Here is a 19,489-nt window from a genome sequence, read left to right on the forward strand (position 1 = left end):
TTTTGTCAATTCTCTTTCTCTATCTTAAAATGACACAACTTTACATCCTTTAAAATTAAAATGATACACACTTTTCCCAAACTTCATTCTCCAAAACAAAAAACACCCAACTCCCAAACCAAAACTAGGAAAATCTTTAATAATCAAGTAGTAATTACTTAAGGTGAACATCAATTTTTCTTTAATTTTTTTTCTTTGATATATAAAGAACCACCTGAACAACAACTTTGTAAGTACAAGAATGCCAAGACATGCATGTATGCATGAATTTGGCAGTTAATTTTAATCTGTGAATCCAGCAGTGTACGTTACACCTGTGGAAGGTAACCATAGATTCCCCTCAATAAACTGAGCCACCGTGAAGTTACTAGCTTGGGTAGAATCATTCAATGCATGGTACCCTGGCCATTTAACTCGGTTATCAAGACCAGCACCTAGTCCAGAGTTCATGTACTCAGCATAGTACAATGTGTCCAAAGCAAAATCTCCATTCCACTCTAGCCACCCTCGTGGCCTTATCACGTTACTCATGTAGGATTGCATGAAAATGGTTCGTGAATATGTCTTCCAGGGTCTGCCAAGGTATGTTTGAGTGGAGTTAATTGAAGGCAGAAGGTCAGAATCTGCAGAGATGTTGCAGAATTGGATGGAGAAACCAGTTGGTTCATTTGGGTCTTTTCTCCCATGAGCTGTGATTGTGTTCTTTTGATCTGGCAAGCCTTTCTTGGCTTGTATTATGCAGTTTTGGAACACAGCAGTGGCGTCTCCGAATATGAAATCAACTGTGCCACTGATTTTGCATTCTCTGTAGAATTGGCGCATGGTGTGAGTGTATAGGGTGTCTTGGTAACCAAAGATTCCACATCGGTAGAAGACTGAGAGGTCTGAGTCTGATCTTAGTGCTACTGCTTGGTGCTTCTCGGGCCCTGCAGTGTTCTGAAAGGTAATGTCTCGTGCTATGAACCCTCTGCCACTGACAGCTGCACATGCCCACACACAAGCACAAAGAAAAAGAAATTATAAAGGAGTGAAAATGAGAATTGGGTCTGTGATTTCAATTATTGTAGCACATGCTCATTTAATTATCACTTAGTTCCAGACATGGGTTATGTTAATGTTTAAATTTTAAGGCCCTACTGACTGTTAAATGTTGTGACTATATTTAAGCACTTTTAAATCTTGGGAGGTGATTGATTCCTCCTCATCAGAGTATCTATGACCCCTTCCATCCATGCAAAATCACTGCGGGGCGTTTGGTTCATGAAATTTTTTAGAATAGTAGAGAAATGTAATAGATAGAGAAATGATTGAAAAGATATATAAAGTGAGATAGGTAGAAAAATGTAAAAAAAAGTTGTTTGGTGGGGAAAAACTTTACTGAGAAAATTAGGTAACTTTATGAAATCAACAATGCATTAAAAGCCAGATAACCGGTTTTCCGAAAAATCCCACCTTCAAATTGGGTTTCTAAACAGTGCGAATATCTATGTTTCTCATAAATCCATACAAATTGGATAGATGAGTTTTTGGTGAAAATACGTTGAAACAAACATGGTGTTTCTAAAAACCATACTTGAGAAACATAGATATCCGCTGAAAAGCTCCTGACCAAAAGAGATACTAGTTAGTCGCAGACATGGATTATGTTGGTAATTAATAAGCCCCTATTATTGAGCGTATATTGAACACTTCTTAACCTATCAATATTTTTTAAGTTTTCCTTTCATGGATTACTTGATACTCAAATTTTTTAAATATTAAGATCTTGGTTAGTCGTAAAATATTTATCAATTACAAATATTTAATATAAATATCAATAATCAATAAATATCCAACAATGTTCATATTATTATTTTTTACGCCACCTATACCTAAATTTTTTTAAGATATAATAACAATTTCTTTTCTTTTTTTAAATGCGGATACCCTTCATTAGTTCTCAAAAAAAGTGAATTTTCAGCTCTTTAGAATAAAACGATAACCGATAACCAATAAATATTTAACAATTTATTAAAATATCATTCCCCACCGAAGGACAAAAAAAAGAAGTTAATAGCAAATCTCATGATACTCACCAAGGTAACCTTCCTAGTTAGAGATGTTTTATTTGGCCCATTACATATTTACATTCCTTTCATCATGATAGATATATGACGCGACCGCAGCATTTGGTTTACGATGATCATTAGACTGTGATTACGAAATGCATCTGTAGGTTCATATTAACTCGCAAGAGCCACCATTATGATGCAACCATAATTTAAAATATTGACAATATCTATTTTAATTTGGGAAAATTTTATAATTACAAATTTTTTGTTTATGAACTCTTACAAATTACACTAAGTATAATGGTCATACTTCAATCAAGAGTGTATGACCGGTCATATTTAGTGTAATTTATAAAAAAAAATTGTACACGGATCATTTCCCTTTTAGTTTTATAGTATTTTATTTTGAGAAAGTTATGTTAACAATTTTTTTTTTTACAAACTTACAATCTATATTATGTCTTAAAGTGATCTTACGGATAAGACATAGTATAGTTTGTAAATATAACTTTGTTGAGATATATAGTCCCACATTAGTTGAAGAGCAACTAATGTGGGAGTTTATAAGGCCTTAGGCACTCCTAGCCTTTGAGCTAGCTTTTGGGGTGGTGTATCCCAAGGTTCTTTACATGGTATCAGAGCCTCGCGGCCCCCCACTTTAAAGTGGAAGCACAAAAAGGTAAACCAAAGATTGGGACTGTTGCATAATCCACGCTTCAAGCCAAGAGTGCTCTTGCGTGAAGGGGCGTGTTCAGATATATAGTTCCACATTGGTTGCATGTGCAACTAATGTGGAGTTTATAAAGCCTTAGGCACTCCCACCCTTTGAGCTAGCTTTTGGGGTGGTGACCTCAAGGTTCTTTACATGGTATCATAGCCTCGCCGCTCCTCACTTTAAAGTGGAAGCACAAAAAGGTAAACCAAAGATTGGGACTGTTGCATAATCCACGCTTCAAGCCAAGAGTGCTCTTGCGTGAAGGGGCGTGTTCAGATATATAGTTCCACATTGGTTGCATGTGCAACTAATGTGGAGTTATAAGGCCTTAGGCACTCCCACCCTTTGAGCTAGCTTTTGGGGTGGTGTATCCCAAGGTTCTTTACATGGTATCAGAGCCTCGCGGCCCCCCACTTTAAAGTGGAAGCACAAAAAGGTAAACCAAAGATTGGGCGGCCTGTTGCATAATCCACGCTTCAAGCCAAGAGGGCTCTTGCGTGGGGGGCCGTGTTGAGATATATAGTCCCACATTGATTGTATGTGCAACTAATGTGGCCTTTATAAGCTAGCTTTTGGGGTAGTGTATCCCAAGGTTCTTTACAAACTTTTATCTTAATTTTTTTATTTTTTAAAAAAAAGTTTAAGAAGGAGAAAGAAGAGTGGTAGTGTGAGTGGTGTCTTCTTACCAAAGGTAGCTGATCGGAATGTGGTCCAACCGCCGATAAAACTCCGGTTACCGGAGATAATAGTGGCATCCATACCATCTCCAATCATCATGATGTTCCATTTCTTCTTCTTGATCTCAACATTCTCTATGTAAACACCTTTTTTTATGTATATCACATAACGTTTCATGCTATACTCAGGTGCTGCTTCCACCGCATCCATCACCTTCGTGTAGTTCCCAGTCCCATCAGCAGCTACAACAGCATCCACAGCCACCCCTTTTGCTTGTAGTAGCTTCCTATCCCCACCTTTAACCCACGAAGGAAATTCCCCTTCATTATTGGTTGAGAATTTATCCGAGACAGGGTGCACTTGTGTCAGAAGATGTTTCACCAACGACATAACTTGTCCAAGCCCAGTGGATACTAAACCTTTCACAATGCTATTTGTACCTTCGAATCCATCCATGCATGTCTCCGGATTCGCAAGCACAGCACTTAACCATGTTCTCAAATCAGAGCTCAGGTTCCCAGTACTATTATGCTTGCCTGTAACAATAATGATTAACACTATTTCAATTATGAAGGATCTATATATAGTGTTTCCAATTTGCATAGAACAGAGGAAACAGAGTAAAATAGTTTATTTATGGTACCTTTGGGAGTTTGAGTTGCGGAGACAGACCAGGTGAGTTCATCAGAGGACATGTCAAGCAAATCGAGGCAATCAGAAACGGCATGTGAAAGACGGAAGTCACCGAAGACACTGCTGAAACGCGACAAGATGGATGAAACTTGTCGTAAAACAGCAATAACTTCCCTAACAGAACCAACGAATTCTGAAGGAGAAACTTTGAGGCATGCTGATCCCACCAAATCACTGGGAGAAGCAGCATCCAATGGGGGGAACAGTCCAAGAAACAACATCATCAACAAGAAGATTGGTGTGATAATGGGTGTTGTGGATGAAGAAAGAGCCATTTGGAACAACAAAGTGTAATTGTGTTGCAAGGCAAATAAAAAAGAGGGAGAGATGTTGAGTATTTAAAGAAGGGGAAGGAAGAGAGATTGCCGTATTGGTAACGGGTGAGGGAATTAAAGAGGGTTGGCAAATGACAAAATGCAAAGGAAAGGTTTATAACACAAGAAAAAAGAGTGTCGGCGGTAACATAAACCCACCCATGCATGTCACTCTTACAAAGTAGTGTACAATCAAAAAATCCGTAAGGCAACATGTCCTTTGCACCTCACCCACTGTGACTACTACTACACGGCCTTCCAGTTCCACCAAATCAATTTGCTCAATCTACATGGACCGCTCTCTGTTTTTTATTTTCTCTTTAATGTTTGTCATCATATAAAATGAAAAAGAAAAAGAAAAGAAAGAGAGAGATAGAGAGAGAGAAGTTTTCACATGCTTGTCCAATGTACATATCCCTAGTAATTAGACAAAGGAGTATGGCAGGCTCAGGAATATGTTTTCATTTTTCTTTGTTCACGTCCTTTTCCGAGGCCAATAACTGTAGGCTGTAGGCAGGCCAAGATTTTGAATTCCGTGGTTTCAGTCACTTTAGCACTAGGTGCAGACACGCACTCTAGAATCATTAAAAAGTTAAAAAATATTCAACTCCTTCTATCTTACATAGGCGGATATATTGACTTGCACGGTTATATCATGTTAGTAAATAAGTTGATCGTCTGGGATCGATTTTGAAAGAAAAAATTATTTAATTTAATCGTTTCAGTTTGATCATGTAATTATTCATTCAGTTTAATTTTTTTTTTCAAATCCAATCCAATTTTTTTCGATTAGAATTTGATCGGTTTTCGATTTTTGAAAATCATAAAAATTATTTCATGATTATTTTACAAATAATATATACAAATGATTATTTTACAAATAATATCTTTTGTATATATTTTGGCTTTGTAAACTTTTTTTTTTGAAATACAAAAGTATTAGTAAACGATAATATAGTTTTTTTTTTTTGCAATGAGATATGAAACTTTACAACGATAAAATTTTGTTGATGAGATGTGACGATATTTTTCTTGAGTTTAGTTGATAAGTTAATGGGTCTTGGGTTTAGCAATTTTTGGGCTATGATTGAGGAAAGACTAAAGTAGGTAGAGAAAAATTAATATATTGGATCGATTTTCATCAACCAATCCAAAAATCGATCCAATTTAATTAAAATTTACAGTTTTTTTTTTTATTTTCAGTTTATTTGGCTATCGATTTTTCGGTTCGGTCACCGCGGTTTGAATCGGTTTGGATCGATTGATAAATACCTCTAGTAAGTATATTTTATTTCATGGATAAAATATTGGTTTGATACTTCTTCTTTATACATATAAAAGTGTATGGAGTTTATGTAAAAATAAAATCTAGGCCCGCATAATTTTGTATTTGTTGGATATAATTTTTAACTCTTGAGAAATATTAAACTCGTAAAATATTATTTCTTGAGCATCATGATTGCTTTCTTTAACGTCAATTTAGTTTTTGTTGACTATGAAATGCACCGCTTATTTTAAAAAAAAAAACTCTCGAGAATTTTAATATTAGTTCATAATGTAAGTAATTCATTTTTATAGATTACATCAAAGTTTCTTTTAAAACTGATTGAATTTTTTGGAGTATTTTCTTTAAAGACTGGCATTTTTATTTTTTTATTTTGAATTTGAATTCTTTTAATTTAAGTATGCACATTTCTTATATTTTTCAAAAAAATAATTTATATTTTGTATTTTACTAAATTTAATTATGTATATCGCTGTTATAATTTATATAATTATTAAAATATTTTTTCTTTTAATTTATGTTTTTTATATTTTACCTAAATAAAAAAATACACGTTGTATAGTTATTAGTAGATTACAGTATTTTGATAGACCTGTTATTAGAAATAGTTGAAACTTTCAAAATATTACCAATGGACCATTAGAAAAGGGGATTAATATTTCTTATATTATAAGAAATAAAATTTTTTTTTACATAAATATAAAAATATGTGAAGCCTATGTGAACTCATATAAAAAAATATAAATCTTGCATAATTTTATATATGTATAAGAGATAATTTTATTACCTTGTAAAAACACAAAATCCTTAGAAAAGTTGATACACCTTATTGTTGGACCATTAGAAAAGTTACCATTGAAACATTTAGGAAATTAATTCAATTAAAAAATAATTAAAAAAAATTTCAGTTGGTTCGAGACTTCGAGCCAACCGATTGACCGCGACAGTGCGTCGTGGATCTTGGTTTACCCAAAGCCTCCCTCCTTCACAATGTTTTAATATAAATTAAGTGAATAAATTATTTTATTAATTTTATTTTTAAACTATAATTTTATGAATAAAAAAAATACAATCCGACAGGCGAAGCTAAATCAATATCAACCATACGTAGTCAATTATGATTTGACCCACGTTTGATCTCATTCACGTCAAGTTTATCCGAATTCACACCCCTACCAACCTACTAATTAGTAAGGAAAATACTATTCTCATTTTACATGAGGTAGTTATCTTCTTTTCTTTTACTTCGAAAATCGTGCCTTTTTTTTCTTTTCTTTTTTTGCTTTTAAATAGCGGACCCTATTTGGATTCTCTCTGTAATATGAGAGAACTACTCTCATGTTACGTGGGAGTAATATTACCCAATTACTAAAGCACGGTACAAGCTATCAAATAGATTATTGGTAAATCTTATCTGATAAACGTCAATTATCATGTTTGGTAGAAGTAACAAAAAATCAGTTTTCAGATATTCAAAGTTTACCGGTAATTTAATTTACAAAGAAAAGTTACTACTCAGATTACCAAAAATAATATGGTAATTCAGAATTTCAAGTAAAGGAAAAGTACAAAAATAATTTTTGAGACAAAAATACCTCAACACACATCAAAACCTAGACCCAATCTATCAATTACAAAAGTAAAAATAGTTTGGGGTTATTTTTGTAAAATAACCTCATATTCCAAGTCATATTTCGTTCTAAACCAAACATGAAAATAGTAATCTTTACCCAATATTTCTGATAATATTTTGGTGAACCAAACACCTTTTTCGTAACATTCTGAGTAAACTCAATTTCTAGTGTATTCCTAGTAATCGTGATTCCCGAAGAAACCTCTAGAAATTACATCATTCCGCGTAAAGGGACTACTTTTTATTTTTATTATTATTATTATTATGAGAAATATAGCTCAAATGTAGGAGAAGGAGTTTTTTCTCCTACAATGAATTAACATTATTTATTTATTACGGGCATTGTATTGTTATAATTTTAACAGTTATTTTTTTTTTTCTTAAAAGGTTGTCAGTTGATGTTACGGAGAGAGAAAAATTAATTTTAACATTATAACTATGTAATTTTTATATTATACTCATAATACTTAGTGTTAATTCGTTGTTGGAAAAGTCTATAGGTTTGAGTTTGTGTCATAAATACGGACTGGTTCGGCCGATTGACCCAAAAATCAATGGATCAGATATGTCATTGACACGATATCAATTCGATGCAAATTGCATCCAATGTTATTAATCGCTACTATGATTTATATTTCAAAAAAAAAAAATATAACCTAATGATAAGTGTTATATTTGTTATTCTCAATGATGAAGCAAGTGGGGATTGAACTCTTGTTAGGGGAATATAAATTATAATACTTACCACTAGGCTACATTGAATTGTTTGTTAAATTGCACCATTAAAAATATATTATATAATTGAGTATAAATTATAAATATATATATTTATTCAGAACATGCGATTTAATTAGTGATCCACTGTTAAACTAATAATTCACTAAATCGATACCTTGACCGAGCCAATCACTTGTCGGAATTTAATAACATTGAACAGTACTATAACGTTAACGACCAAATTTCTCAAGTTAGTTCCAACCCAAAACAATAAATAAATAAGAAAATCCTAAAGTTGCATCAGTTGATTTTCAAAAGGTGCATGGTTACAGAATAATGCATTACTAAAACTAATTTTTTTAAATGTCATAGTGTCGGAAAAAGCTTGCCGTTCAAAAAAGAAAAAATTAAATAAAGAGATAGTATCGAATAATACTGAATCGTCAAAACTTTCACATTTTATCTTCAAATAAGTTAGATTTTGGTGTTCTACCACCGTAAAGAATATTTTTAAGATATGCTTGTTGGAGACAATTTTACATAATTGACAATGAAATTCTATGCCAACAAATCTAGCTACTGTAGAATTAAGATCTTACAAAAATGACAGATCATGCAGTCAATTTTTAGCAAAAGCATAAAGTGATTCAATAAAATGTAATTACATCCAATCAAACCAGATAGGATCTTCTCATTGAAACTATAAACCCTATCATATGAGGTCAGTAAAAGAATTTCCAAATCAACCAACAAGAAAAATCATCTAAGTCTCACATAGTGCATGCAAAAGCCTCCACAACAACTTCCCAAAGGTTAGATGCAAGAATCATTAAACAGTTAACCTCGATAACCACCGGATTTCACGGTAAAAGATATAATGCTAAAAAAAATACACCCCAAAAACCCATTTTCTTATCCTCAGCATAATATTGCACTTATAAATAAGTAAAGTAAAATTCGTCATCTATAAGTTTCTACACAAATGACGGATGTTTTTGAATCTCATCTCATGTAGATATAAGAATGATGCAAATGATATAATTAACAAAACTCAAATGCAACCTTTTTTCAATAGTACCGTATGCATAACTTATGAGTTAAGGTTATGTAAGATGCGTATCCACGATCTGATATATTAGAGAAACATCAAAGTCGGAGCTTTGATTCTCAGCACACAAGCACAGCCTCATCCCAACAAAAACAAAGAATGTAAAATGAAAGGGAAAAGGTTCCAAATGTGTCTTTCTCAAAAGCAATAAAAGCAAAAGCGACCTGCTTTACAGAAGATCTAATGCTACAAAAACAAAACGCGTTTACAGCTTGCTCTCCTTCCCCTTTTACTTTAGGATCTCCATATATATATATATATATATATGTTTGATTTTTTCATGTTGCATGACAATTCAATTCTCATGTTGTTGACTCAACTAGTGATGGGCTCCACATCTATTAAAAAAGAAAAAGAAAAGAAAAATTTTGCACGCAAATCGAAGGGTCACAACATGAAAATTGAATTCTCATGCAACATGATAAAATGTTTTTCCATATATATAATAATAATAATAATAATAATAATAATAATAATAATAATAAATAGAGGTATGATCCTTTGAAACAGTCACAAATTAAAAGTTTGACACCTCATTTGAGAGCCGTTAGATCAAAAAAGATCAACGACTCTGATTTGTAAACATGTGATACTATTAATCTTTTTTTATCTAACGACTTTTAGATGAAGTAAATTTGACATTGGTGTCAAAGATCCTACTCCTAAAAAATATTATATAATACTATTATATATGCTAAAGGAAAAAAGAGAAAAAAAGAAGGTTAGGATTAGGAATGAAGAAAAACGCGGAATTTGAGATTGGTAGTCTATTTGTGGATCCAGCCTGTTGTGACTAAGGTTGGTTCCATTGTATACTCCACAGTCACACCGTCAAGAATCTCTCAAAATAAAAATCGATGGGTCAATTTGACTTGGCTATTGGATTTGGATTGTGAAGATGCTATTTGTGACATTACATTTTTAAAGAAAGAAACTTTTGGGGTTATGGTGGCCCTTCATGCATATTTATGGCGATTTCAATTTTGCACTTGGGATATAACTTCAATATCAAATGATAGAACGGGTATAACTTCCGCATTAATAATTGTATACAGTTATAGTCAGTGGTTGTATATTGTATGTACGTTCAATTAAAACTTATATATTAGTACATTTTTTGGAGTTATTAAAATATACAATTAAATGTTCATTTTGGCACATCAAAGAAAAATTATACTTGATAAAAACTGGTATTAATGTGAGTCAACTTCCTTATTAATTTCATAAAATACAATTGAATAATAATGTAAATAAAATTTATATGAATTTAAATTAATGTCATAAATATAACCATCTAAATTTAAACTGTTCAATTACGCGTTTAAATAATTCCATTCGATTTGCTATTTCTGTTGCCCATGTGTGATTGATTTGAACATAAAAAAAAAACATATGAATGTGGGTGCATTTGTTTTTTCGCTTTTAATTCCCTTGGGCACAAGAATAAGAGGCATTACCGAACGACAGTTTTGACTTTTGATTAAAATCTTCTCTAAAGAACAGCTAAAACATTACTGCGCGAAACTTAATCGAGTTTATTCAACCGAAAATAAATACATTGTCTCACCAAAAAACCAAATAAATAAATACATTAATCCGGGGGGGGGGGGGGGGGGGGGGGGGGGGGGGTGCTTATTGACTTTTTTATTTTTCGACTTACTCTGTTTTTTAATATTTAAAATTATAATTAATTAAATATCATTAATTTATATATTTAATAACTTTATTTTTATAAATTTATATTTTAAATTTTGTTAATATAAATTAAATTATTAATCGTTAATTATATTTTTTTTCTCGTTTCTCATTACTTTTTACTTTTAGTACTTTATTTCAATAACAATGTCTTTTTTTCCACGTATAACAGTCATCATATCTAATAATCATCTTCATGATATTAAGGAATTCTACTTTCATAAAAGGATATGATCTTCTTACACCTGTGTAGAATTTTTTTTTTTTACTAAATTTAGCTATTGATTTTCATATATTTGATGATGATAAATTATTAGAAATTAGTAGTTAATTATTAGGTGTAACTCAATAAATTATAATTATCTTATGCACACGGAAATCAACGACTAAAATTGAGCGTGAGACTTGTTATTCATACACCAGTGTAAATTAATTATGTTCCTTCATATAATTATATCTAAATGGAAAAAATGTCTTTTAATATGTTTATATTTTTTATCTCAATAATTTTGTTGTCAAAATTACATTAATTTGTGTTATAACCTCACCTTTAATTATCTCCCAATTACTTTTTTTTTTTTGGTAATCATGTCCCAATCAATTAATTTGTACGTTAAATTGGTCTAGATGCATGTTTTAAAAAATTAGCTAGAAAGCAGATACAAGTAGAGAGCTGGTTTTATATTGATGTAACTACAAATGAGATTTTATTGGAGGAATTTTTTACATTTAAAGGCTATAATTATTGTTTAGCCAATTGTTTCAGCTTGTGCTTTTAATGAATTTTAAGGTTGGCCGACAGATTTATATAGTATTTCTACGATCTTTTCATTTTAATAAGGTTTCTATGGTTTGTGTTTCATCTTGCTTTCTTACTGAAATTTTAGGTTGGGTAACAGATCGATCTACATAGTGTTTCTATGGTTTTTGAATAAACAAATAACGTTTCTATGTTCTGTGTTTCATCTTGTGCTTCTAATGAAATTTTAGGTTTGACTCACAGATTTATATGGTGTTGCTATGTTTTTTTGAGTAATTTTTTTTGAATTAAATTGTTTAATGGAATTGCATTATAACGGTAAAATCGTCGTTTGTGACATACGTTGATTTTTATTTTATTTTTTTAATATACAACTATTGACGAATTTACAATTTGTCGCATTGTATTTGTTGAGAAATATAATCTCACATTGGTTGTATGGGCAACTAATGTGAGGTTTATAAGGCCTTGGACACTTCCACCCCTGTGAGCTAGCTTTTGGGATGGTGACTTCAAGGTTCTTAACATGGTATTTCGAAATCTCACCACCTCCCACTTTCTTTGTAGTGGAATCTCCACATGTAGGTGGACTTATATGTTGTCCATCTTTCAAGCCTAGTGGACTCTTGTGTGAGGGGTCATGTTGAGAAATATAGTCCCACATTGGTTGTTTGGGCAACTAATGTGGAGTTTATAAGGCCTTGTTCACTTCCACTCTTTGAGCTAGCTTTTGGGTGATAAACTCAAGATTTTTAACAGTATTAACTAACTAGATGAACGTAAATATATTATACTAAATTCGAAGTTGCTTGTGATCAACTATTGCGTTATGGTATAAAAGAGTAATTAACTTTAGAGTGACATCAGTCATATATAACTCCTATTGCAAAAGAGAGAAATATCACGAATTACAATTGTCGTTACCACAAAATATTAAAAAGTTGCAAAAAAGAAAAAGAAAAAGAAAAGTTAATCATCTGAACCAATTACTGAATGTCAGACACATTACATCATGCTATAATAATTTCAAACACCTTTCGAATTGTTTTTTAATCATTTTCAGTCAGTTTCTCCACAATGTCGAAGATTACTAGGGGCATGCATCTGTGGCATGTTTTTCACAGCACGAAAGAGAAATATCACCAAATCACAATTGTCAATTGTCATTACTATTTACTACCAGTGTAAAACTTATTATATTTATTTCAAACACTGACATCTATATAAATCCTGACGAAATTTGCCGAAATAGAAACGCGTAGTTATAATGCCGGACAATCGTCATTATAATCTTAATTATACTATCTCCAACTAGGATTTTTTAAAAGTTTGATCACCATATTTTGATTAGGATAAATTTGATTATTTCAACAAATTTGATTATGAAATTTTAAGTCAAATATAACTATGAGTCAAGAATGAGATTTAAGATGAAATTAAGACACTTAAATTTTATTTTACCTTATAAATATATTTTGTAGAAATTGAATAGCAATATAAATTATTGTCATGTATGTCTACGTGAAAGAAAAATAATAAAATATACACACAACCTCGTGGTTAATATATAACATTCCTATATTGTATGAAGTAGCTCAGTTGTTGCTACTTCTGCATCACATAAACTATAAGGTTCTTAAGAAGCTATGATGGAACCGTACTCTAAAAGAACAAACCTGAATGATGATCATACAGTTCTTGATGTGGGGTGTGGAATTCATCTAATCACAGTTTCTTGATGTCTATAAGTACAGCTCACCTAAGTAATTATGGGAATCACCTAATAATTTATGGAATTAACGTTTTTTCTATAATAGGAGATAAAAAAATTTCATGCACTCTAAAATAACATTATTTTGAGGTTTTGGAAATAAAAATGAAAGGTATTTTAATAAAGTTTATGATATAAGAGGAAAATACAATTTTTAAAGAGAAATGTTTTTTTTTTATCTTACATAAAAAAGCTTATCTCATGTTACATAAAAAATCTTATCTCATGTTACATCAAAAAATTTATCTCATGTTACACACCCGTTAAAATCCGAACCAACATTTATTTTATTTTTTCTTCTTCTTTTTAGTTGCAGGATCCACTTAATTATGTCTCTGCATGAGACAATGTTATCTCATGTAATATGAGAAAAACATAGCTCATTTTTAAAATATCCTTTATTTTTATTCCCAAAACGAAACACTCCACAACAACGTTGTTTTGAGTTTGCATGAAATAATTTTATCTTATGTTACGGAAAAACATTTTTTCCATAATTTATATAGATGAATGAATAAATAAATTATTAAATTAAATATTCTTAAAACATTAAATGTATAAAATAGTATTTTTTTTATATTTGAGACAATTAGAAAAAATGGAGATAACTTTGAAGCTTCAATTTAAAAAAAAATTATTATTAAGGTAAAAAAAATGAGATCCCCCTTTATTTTAGATTTCATTTTTCATCTCAGCTATATGTTATTTTGATATCATCCTAAATATTTACCAAAACTATTAAATTTGTCCCTTTACGTACTTTTGAATGTATGTATCATGGGTTAGGTTATATTTAGGGTATGCATGACAACCATTCTATCTCCTGATATTTTTTTTAAAAATAAACAATTTTTTTTATTTTTGTGCCTCAGAACAGTTTTTAAGAAAAAAAATGTGTTTGGTAACATATTATATTTTTATTCTGAGAATGAGAATTGCATTTGATAACACAACAAATAATAAAATAAAAAATATTCTTATTAAGCATAATTTTTTTTTCGAATCATCACTTTCTATTACATATAATATGGTGGTGGTGGTTGTGGCATGGTGGTGGTGGCGTGGTGATGGCAACGGCTGTGGCGATGTGGCAGCGATGGCAATGGTAGTGGTGATGATGGTGGAGGTGGTGTGGCGGTGGCAACAACATGGTGGTGGGGTGACGGTAGTGGCTGCGATGACGACGTTGGTGGTGGCAGTAGTGGTGGTGGTGGTGACGGTGACATGGTGGTAGTGATGGTGGTGATGGCGTGAAGGTGGTGGGGGTGGTGGTGGAGAGTGATTGAGAGAGACAAGTATTTTTATTTTGTGCTCGGGAACAAAAGAAATATAAATTTGTTGATTCTTTTTTTGTTCCCCAGTACAGAAATTGAACCGATTCATTCTCGAAAACAAAAAAGTAAATTGATTTTGTCGAACACTGTTTTTATCCATTTCTTTTCCCGAAAAAAAAAAAAAAACCTCATTATAGGAAGATTGTTGTACACACCATTATAAATTCTTACAAACTATACTATGTACTCCAGAAAATACACACTTAAGTGTTTATACTCTTTGGAATACATAATTTAGTTTATGGGTTTTATAATTCTGAAGTTACATGATAATTAAAATCTCATGTTGTAGAGACAAAAAACATGTGAGACCCATATGTTAGAAAAAATTATGTGTAAGACCCCCGTTAACACGAAAATTGAAGGGTGTGTAGAAAAATTTTAATTCTCATATTAAAAGAGAATTATAAAATCCATAGTTTATAAACAAAAAATTTATAAATATAACTCTATTTATGTATCATTACTCTTTTTTGTGATGCGTGGTTGTTTAGGTTCGTTTAATGATAGTTGGGTTGGGTTGTATTAAAATGAAAGGGCTAAAGAACCAAGCAAGACACTTTTACGCATGGGGGAGTTCATTTGGGTCTGGGAGTTTGACTAGTGGCCCATTAGAAAGAATCTGAATCTGCCTCTAATTCTCACAAAATCATACTTTTGCTGCAAATTCCATTTAGTTCATGATAGTGTTTTTTTTTTTTTTCCCGAAGCTCGCATTCTTTAGCGGCTTAAGTAAGCTCGTTTGTCATGTGCAATAAGACTGGTATTAGAGTTGGCCTTGGCATCATCTCAATCGGGCCCTTCCAATTCAGAGTTCAATGATAGGTTGATGGCCATGAATCATCAGCTTTGATCTTTAATAAATAGAACATATTTTGTTTGGATAATAATAAATAGAATATTGAAACGAATCGGAATTAATTATTCACGAAGAATAAGCATTATGAATACTGAACATAGTTAAAAAAATCACTTGAAGAGTACATGAACAAAATCACTAAAAAAATATGAATTACCAATTAACAGAAATAAAAATTTCAATTTATTTTAAGTTCCAATTTAATTTTTTTCTTAAAGAATTTTTTTTTAAGATATATACAAATTCTTTATGCTATCAATGAATAATATTTTATAAAATTGACGAAACTATTTGAGTATAAACACTTATCTTAAAATAAATTTCAACTAAAAAATGTTGTCACTATGAAAAAACGGACAAAGAAAGTATACAGCCTCTTACAAAAGAAAAAGAAAAAGAAAGAAAGTATACAACCATTAACTCGAATCATCACAAAACAATATCTAAAGTAGGCAATAACAAATTAAACAAAAAGCCCATCCACGTTAGATGGAAGATGGAACAACCAAAACTCCTATATTATTAAAAGTAAATTGAATGTATTACACTTAATGGTAGGACAAACTTAAATTGATATATAAATAAGAAATCTCATATCTAATTTTAAGTGTTAATTTCACCTGCATCTAATAACTTATGTAAAGAATTAATTAACTCAAAAACTTAAGTTATTAAGTGAAGACCCATCAATAATTTTACACTTCTCTAATATACCCCTCACACAAGAGTTCACTGAACATGAAAAATGGATAATGCGCATGCCTATTTATCTGTGCTAAGAAATTTCACAAGAAAAAATCAGGGTCGGTGAGGATCGAACTCATGACAACGAGGCTCTGATATCATGTAAAGAATCAATTCAACCCAAAAACTTAAGTTAGTGGACAAGATTTTTTAATGGTTTATATTATTCTCTAACACGCTCTCTCACAAGAGAGCCCATTGGACTTAAAAGATGAATGACACATCGGGCTCAGCCTATCTATGCTAAGAATTTCCACAAAGAAAATGGGGAGCGACGATGATCGAACCCAGGACACCGAGACTCTGATACTATATAAATAACTAATTCAACTCAAAAGTTTAAACTTTTAAGTGAAAATTCATAAATGATTTATATACTTTTCTAACAACTTATATAATGAATAGATTAAAGGGAAAAGTATTTCTCTGGTCACTCGAGATAACTTTATCTCCAGTGAGCCCCAAAACGACGTCGTTTCGAGGTTATGACATTTTTCTTTGACAAATAAGACAGTAATAGAAAAATTATAATGATAAAAGACTAATATAACCATGCAATAGATTAGAATTACAAAAACGCATTGATTTTCACCACAAAACTACGTTATTTTGTGCTCACCAGAGAAACTTATCTCCGTAGATGGAGAAATGTTTTACCCTAGATTAAAATAATTAAATATAATAAAAAATAAAGACTAAAATTGAATATATTCGACCTAATAAATTGACAATATATATATATATATATATATGAGATAGGATCATTTGACACCAGTGTCAAATTTGAAATTTGACACTTCATCTAAGAGCTCTTAGATAAAAAAAGATCAATGGTGTCACATGTTTACAAATCAGAATCGTTGATCTTTTTTGATCTAATGGCTCTCAAATCAGAATCAAATTTGACACCAGTGTCAAAGGATCCTACCTCTATATATATATATATATATATATATATATATATGGGTCAGGATCATTTTACACCAGTGTAAGTTACACTCTTAATCTTGTCCATTAATCTCACTTATATCTAAGGGCTCAAATTTTTTACTAATATGAACCATTGGATACAAGTGGATCAATGATCAAGATTGACTGTAAGACTTCTAACTATTATACCGGTGTAAGAATATCCTGCCCATATATATATATATATATATATATATATATATATATATATATATAGAATTACTTTTCTTATGTTGTAGGAAAACTCTTACCTCATGTTGTAGAAATAAAATTATAAGTGGGACCCACAAATAAGAGGAGAGAGAAAAAAGAATGGTGGGACCCAACCCTTTTTTGTGTGTGTAGGAGAGTTATTTATCTCATGTAAAATGAGATAAACATAACCCATATATATATATATATAGAGAATTGGAAATTGTACCAAAAAATAATAATAATTGGAAATATATTTTCGAATGGGAGGTTAACTATGCATCCATTCACTTGCAACGACACTTTAAAATTTTGACTTGTGGTGTTTGACACTTTGATTCTCTAACATGCATTGTATAAACTCAAAAAAGGGTTCAAAGTTTGTGTTACGTTGTATTTTTAGTTTCAACTATTAGATTCGTTGGATTATGTTTATCATTTTATTGTGTTTAATATATATATTTCAAATATCTTATGTTTCCTTGGTTATTATAAATTTAGCTTTATTTTTTTTGTTAAATTATTGGATATTAAATATAATATACAATATATAAATTAAAAATATTATTTAATATTAAAATATATTCTAACATGTCAAAATCTAATATTTTTTAAAATTAATACGTCGGAATGTTATGTTGTATCAAAGTCCGTATCCCACATCTCTATCGGTATAAGATAAGTTGTAAGTCTCCTTTTTATTTTTTATATTTTCTTTATCATTTATTGTATTGAAAAAATGCCCTACGAAATTCCAGATTGCGCCGATTTGCTATCGCTATCCATTATAACAAGTTAAACTTTTGTGAGCAAAGTACGTCACGTCACGACAACTTCAGCGTCCGAAAGTGTAACAGATGCAACATTAAGCATATCCCATTTGGAATTTTGGAATGAATCGTACACGGAAACTATTTACTTAACTAAGTATTGGGATAAGACGTGTCGTCAAATGAATGGCCCACTTGCCAAAATCCTTTAATTATCATCGCCTATCCTTTGAATGGGTCCCAGTCCCTCCCATACCTAACATATCATTTGACTCATCTAAGTGTGATCCGATTATGCAATTGTCTCATATGTCATCATCATTCACATCCAAACACTTTTAATATTCAAAAGTTGTTACGCTGACATGCATTACCATGGCTATTTTACTTAATTTGTTGATAATTTATTTATTAATATAATGTGTAAGAGTTAAGGTAGTGTTTGGTTCGGGAGAAAATTTTTTTTACTAGGGAAATGTAATTGATAGGTAAGTGGTTGGAAAATGAGTTTGATGCGAAAATGTAAAAAAAGTTATTTGGTTGACCCAAATATTACCAGGGCAATTTATTTAAATATGCAAAATCTATGTTCGGGAGAAACTTTGCACCTGTTTTTTCACTTCCCCAGTCATCTCAAAATACCACATCTCAAGTGGTATTCTGCAACAGTGAATTTCATCAAAAAATCAACACAAAAGTCATTTTCCCATCTATCCTAATTGTCTGGTATTTCTTGAAAAAACCTGAACCAAACGTGGTATTTTCCAATATCCACTTACACTTTCCCATCAATCCTAAAATAAACCTTCAACCAAACACTACCTAAGGGGACGAATCGGAACAGTGGTAAAACTGTTCCTTCAGGATTGAAAGGTCATAGGTTCGAATTCAGGAAACTCTTTGCAATTATGCAAGGGTGTTTAACGGGGAGTGATTTTTTTTTTTTTTAATATGTAAGAGTTTGCGCCCTTCTCCCCGTACACATCTTATGATACGCATGACACGTACGTGATAGGCTGATAAATTTTTGCACAAATCACAAAATGATAGGCGAGTTGAACATTAAATTTGTACATAATTGGTCAAAACAACGAAACGGTTAAAATATTTCATAGTGCATTGTATGGATAAAAAGGCCACTAGGCCACTACCATTCATTCCTACCACCTCAGTGCCGTGGCCATATTCTAGTTTAGTTTTC

The 19,489-nt window shown here is 31.3% G+C and overlaps 1 protein-coding gene across 1 annotated transcript; it reads right to left on the reverse strand.

The window, feature by feature from the left end:
• Positions 1–282: 282 nt before the first annotated feature.
• Positions 283–4,412, reverse strand: LOC133305496 (pectinesterase/pectinesterase inhibitor PPE8B). The gene is made up of 3 exons (XM_061505733.1): positions 4,088–4,412; positions 3,453–3,980; positions 283–980 (listed from the first exon to the last, which is right to left on the reverse strand). Exons 1-3 carry the CDS (start codon positions 4,410–4,412, stop codon positions 283–285), a joined length of 1,551 nt encoding a protein of 516 aa, XP_061361717.1.
• Between the last annotated feature and the right edge of the window lie 15,077 nt (positions 4,413–19,489).

This window comes from Gastrolobium bilobum, unplaced genomic scaffold (assembly GCF_033153095.1).
Source record: "Gastrolobium bilobum isolate Gb01-03AN ecotype WA unplaced genomic scaffold, APGP_CSIRO_Gbil_v1 utg1221, whole genome shotgun sequence".
NCBI lineage: Eukaryota > Viridiplantae > Streptophyta > Magnoliopsida > Fabales > Fabaceae > Gastrolobium > Gastrolobium bilobum.

Coding starts and splice junctions, on each gene's coding strand:
- LOC133305496 (XM_061505733.1), bottom strand. CDS start 4,412: ATGGCTCTTTCTTCATCCACAACACCCATTATCACACCAATCTTCTTG. Junction 3,981..4,087: donor CGCAACTCAAACTCCCAAAG/GTACCATAAATA, acceptor TTATTGTTACAG/GCAAGCATAATAGTACTGGG. Junction 981..3,452: donor ATTCCGATCAGCTACCTTTG/GTAAGAAGACAC, acceptor GGGCATGTGCAG/CTGTCAGTGGCAGAGGGTTC.